General features: G+C 41.8%; 1 protein-coding gene across 1 annotated transcript; it reads right to left on the bottom strand.

Moving 5' to 3' along the window:
- Positions 1 to 3,809: 3,809 nt before the first annotated feature.
- Positions 3,810 to 4,687, bottom strand: LOC123503939. The gene is made up of 3 exons (XM_045254063.1): positions 4,639 to 4,687; positions 4,302 to 4,442; positions 3,810 to 4,144 (listed from the first exon to the last, which is right to left on the bottom strand). Exons 1-3 carry the CDS (start codon positions 4,685 to 4,687, stop codon positions 3,810 to 3,812), a joined length of 525 nt encoding a protein of 174 aa, XP_045109998.1.
- Between the last annotated feature and the right edge of the window lie 665 nt (positions 4,688 to 5,352).

The raw sequence follows: 5,352 nt of genomic DNA on the forward strand, positions 1-5,352 counted from the left end.
TTGGCCATCACCCTGACATGAGTATTAGGCCATATTCATCTTTTATTTATTCTTTTTATTTTCATTATCTTTGATTTTGGCTATATTTTTAATATACACAGTTGTTTATTTCCATAATGTAGTCTTTTAATTGTTATTTACTTATTAGTTAATTAATTAATTAATTGATGTTTATTTATTTTTGTTTACTTAAAACATTGTTAGTCAGAAATTCATACATGCTTCATTCACACAGGGATCCTACGCCTATCTCAAAACTGTTGTCCTTTGTCAGGGCATAGGAGAGGGAGGGATAACTCACAAGCACACAGGGTGGCTACATAGCATCACTACTGTTCACATATACAGTCATGATTAGGGAAAACATTCACATCACATCACGCAAGACTGAAATCATACACGCTTTCATACTTATATATATATATATATATATATATATATATATATATATATATATATATATATATATATATATATATATATATATATATATATATATATATATATATATATATATATATATATATATATATATATATATATATATATATATATATATATATATATATATATATTTATTGGATGGTGGGTGAGCGTGGGATCGGGCAGACGTCCACGCGTAGGTTCGAATCCCACCACGTACAGCCTTAAAACACTTTGCCATTTGTCGAGTGGTTTAAAGTTACCTACATATCACCATGATACCCAGGTTCTAGGTGGTTACACTCAAGATGAGCTTGGGCGGTGATATGGGCCCTAATATGAGTACCACTATAAATAAAATTGCCTGCGCCACTAATGGGCGGAAGCTGAACAGCGCTTCCCATACACTCTTCAAGTGTGCCTACAGGCGTTATAGGCCTTACCATAAAAAATATATATATATATATATATATATATATATATATATATATATATATATATATATATATATATATATATATATATATATTTCTTGAAATATTTACAGAGTGCAAAATAAAGAGTGTAATATATACACATAAATCACAACTCTCTGATTAAATTGACCTCAGTCAGGTAAATCATCAGTCTATCGACCATATCCGGGTGTTCGTCACCCATGAGGATGGTGTGTGTTAACGGGAGGCCATGACTCTGGCAATACGCCACCAAGGGCCGCCTCTCCTCACGATAACGCACACAGTCAAGCAGGATATGCTCGACAGAGAGGGTGACATTGCAAGTGGAACACTGTGATGGGAAAGTGTTGGCGATGTAGCGGGATCATATGTGTGGGGAGGAGGGTGCAGCCCATCCTGAGGCATGCGAGGACCACCTCCTCTCGCCTTGTGGGGCGATTGGAGGAGGCCCACTCGCCCAGGATGGGTTTGATGGTGTGGAGTTGGAGGTTGTCCCAGTGACTCTGCCACAGAAGTTTTGTTGATTTAACAACTGAGAGACATGACTAAAAATCCTGATGGAGGTTTCATGCTCCCTCGAGCTCTGCAGCAGACCGAGCTAGCATGACGGCCTGTTCATTCCAGCATATACTGGAATGCCCAGGCACCCTAATCAGTGAGAAGGATTTATGACATGAATTCAACTTATTAATGATGTTGTCCTGGGTTTCATTTGTATCTGTCCGGCCGGACTCTATTGCCTGAAGGGCTGACATAGAGTCCGAAAAAATGACAATTGAATAATGATGTGAATTTAGGGCATAATCAATGGCTTCGTCAACAGCAAAAATTTCAGTGGAAAACACTGATGCATGAGTAGGCAGTCAGAACCTGAGGGCACATTCACACAACCATACACTTTTTTTTTTTATTATACCATGTGGGCTTTTCACGGGAATTTCTGGGCTAAAGGGAATACTTTCTGGGTACCTCCTATCTCAAAGCCCACCCGCTAGGAAACCATTGCCCCGAGTGAGGAAGCCCAACCTACACTCGGACCGTGGACAGGATTTGAATCCGTGTGCTTGGAGACCCCTTGGACCCCAAAGCATGCATGGTTCCACTGTACCATGGTGGCCCCATTTTTTTTTTTTATTTTACCATGTAGGCTTTTCACGGGAATGTATGGACTAAAGGAGATACTTTTTAGGGTACCTTCTATCTTAAAGCCATCCCACTAGGAAACTGTTGCCCTGAGTGAGGAAGCCCAGCCTACACTGAGACCGTGGACAGTGCTTGAGACCCCTCGAAGCCCAAAGCACGCATGGTTCCACTGTACCACACCCACACATTCACCTGTCTTGGAACCATTTGTGTAAAGAGGTAGGGATGGAGGGAGGCCAGCAACGAGGCGACAAATGCCTGGAAGTGGTGTTGGAGTTCCACCTCGGTAACAACAGGCTTCTTCCCCTGAAGCCAGTTAGTGATGAAAGTGGTTGTGGGAATTTTCCACGGGGGAAGGAATGGCAGCACGATGTGGTCTGCTTCGTCCAGTCTCAAGCTCGTGTATTGGCAGAGCCTGTGTCGTCGTACTGAGACTGGACGGCGGACACTGTGTGGAGGTAGAGGTGCTGCCATATGATCTTGCTTTCTGTGTTACCGAGAAGAGCCTTCCGGGCGGCTTTTATCCCATAGGATAAAAGAAGGGCATCGTGACAGATCTGTAGTGGAGGTATGTTGGCCTCAACCTCCATTCGCGCCACACGAGTGCAGCGCAGAGCTCCAAGAAACATTCGCACACATTCATTCTTCAGAACATCCAGTCTCCTCAGTGTTGGTTCCGACGCAGACCCATACACCGGTGAGCCATAGTCTAATTAAGAATGAATTAGGGACTTGTACACCATTAATGAAGATTTTCTGTCTCCTCCCTAAGAAGTACCAGAAAGATATTTGAGGACATTGATTTTTTTTATGACAACGAATAAGGAGTTCATTAACATGAGCCTTCCAATTAAGTGTGTTGTCAAAATGCAGACCCAAGAACTTGACTGAATTTTGAAAAGGTATTGGTTGTCCTTGAAGAGTTAATTGGAAATTAGGCACGTTACGTCTAGTGAAAACAACACCGATACACTTAGCAACGGAAAACTTAAATCCCTACAGCGAGGCTCAATGCTGGACGGAATCATCTTAGAGCGTCTTGAATCCAGCCCGCCGAGAACTATGCGTTAGGCGGGGAGTGTCATAACGCATAGTTGTCAGCGTACAATGAGTATTTAAGACTCCTGGGGACGGAAGTTGTTAGAATATCACTAATCATAATACAAAGTAAAATGAGACTGAGAACACTACCCTGCGGCACCCCGTTCTCCTGGACGAAAACAACCGAGATTACTTTACCGGGAAGCTTGACAGAAAATGTTCTGTCTTGAAGAAATTTATAAATAAAAATGGGCAAGTTACCCCTGAAGCAAGGCATGTAGAACGGTACAATACTGTACGAAATTACGGTACGGTACGAATCTGAGGATGACAAAAGTACGGTACGATATTTTTCTAACAGTACGGTATGGTACGGAACTAGGATATTTTTTCGTACCTTTTTCGTACCCTTTTCGTACCAATATATAGACAAACACCTGGATGTTGCTTATGATCAGGTCATTCAATGAAGTGGGTGAGGTCATGTGCCGGCACTCCCGCGGGACCTGGAATGGAGTGACAATTTGTATCTGCAGCATTGATGTGGCGAGCCACAAATTTCTTGAGCTGTACTCTCTGGAGGCTCTTTGGAACTGTAATCCCCTTCTTTTGGAGCCATTCTCTCATTGTTACTTTATTGCTATTCCTTGTAGGTGGTTTATTTATTTTCCTCGAGTGATAGGATGCATTATCCATCACAATAATAGCAGATGCAGGAACGTTTGGGAGCAGCTGTGCCTGAAACTACTTCTCAAAGGTCTCGGCATTCATCTGATCATGGTAGTTTCCCTTATTTCTTGCTTTGAAGACCAGGGAAGCCTCAGGAACAAATCCATTTTTGGTTCCGGCATGTAGAATAATCCAGCGGCCACCTTTTCCTGATGGTACTCGCTCTTTCACAGCCTTCTCCGAGGTGGTGTCTGTCCAGCACTTCGAAACAGTGTGATTCTGATTAATCCAAGTTTCGTCCAAGTAGATGAACGTCTTGTCAGAATGTATAAATGTCTTTATCTCTTTTAAAAACTTGCATCTGGCAGAGAGTACGTCGTCGCGCTCCATCAAAAATCTTCTCCCATCAACTGATGCAAAACGAAATCCAATTTTCATGAGAACTTTTCTTAAAGTTTCACGGCCGCCAGGGTATGCAAGCTTATTCTTCATTTCTTCTTTAATTTTTTCAAGTGTGGGGAATCTCCTTTCTCTCATAAAAGCTCAATACAGTTCTGCGCAGCACACCTTCATTGAAGTTATCGAAGTCTGCTATAGGTGCTGCACGCTTCCTCTTCTTAGGAGACATAAACCTTGGAGAATTATTTTCTTCGTTGTGTCTTGCGTCTCTGCGTATTTTTTCAATCGTGCTTTGGCTGAGTTTTGTGGCTGCAAATGTTCGATAAATTGCCATAGAAGCATCATCGAAGTTTCTGCCGTACTACTTCTTCAGAAAATATTCTGATACATGGAAGGCCAGTTCTTTAGCTTGACTGTGCAGGTGAGCTGAATGAGTTGGCTGGGTTGCCATTGTGTGTGTGTTGGACTGTGTGCAGTCGAACAGCGAAACGTGAGTCACCCTCACCCGGGTCACTCCTCTCCACGGAGGGTGTGACCCGTGACACAGGTCTCATTCAGTCGCCGTGAGTGTTGCCGCTCGAGAGAAGTTTTAACACATTCATATTTACTAAGAAACCAATGTATTTCCCACTTTCTTACTACAAGGTTATCTTATATAAGCATAGATGTTACAGTACCTATCCATCTTACAACCCCAGTGAATTAATGAAGTACAGGAAGATTTTAAAGCAACACTGTAAAATATTTATGCCAAGTTTCATCAGCTTCGTGTGAATGCCTTATGGTTAATAAATTTGTTTTGCTTTAATGTATTATATTGTGTATAATTATAAAACATTCACTAAGGTACAAAGGTATAAAGGTGCGGCCTGGTACATGACCCCACCCTGACCTTTAATTTAGGATGGTACTACTATAGTACGGTATGAGAGTGATTTACTGGTACGGTACTAAATTATGGTACTGTATTTTTTTTTTTTTTGGTACGAATTACGATAAATCAATCGTACCGTACAGTACTACATGCCTTGCTCTGAAGCCATGAGTGTAAAGTTTCATGAGGATACTGTGTCGCCATGTCATGTCGAAGGCTTTGTGGATGTCTAGAAACACCCCCTATCATGAAATGCAATGTTCCAGGTGTGTTAGGTGATCCATCATGCTTCGGTACTTCCGAAAACCTGACTGCTGATCACCTAACAAACCCTTCACTTCTAAA

This window comes from Portunus trituberculatus, chromosome 15 (assembly GCF_017591435.1).
Source record: "Portunus trituberculatus isolate SZX2019 chromosome 15, ASM1759143v1, whole genome shotgun sequence".
Taxonomy (NCBI): Eukaryota; Metazoa; Arthropoda; class Malacostraca; order Decapoda; family Portunidae; genus Portunus; species Portunus trituberculatus.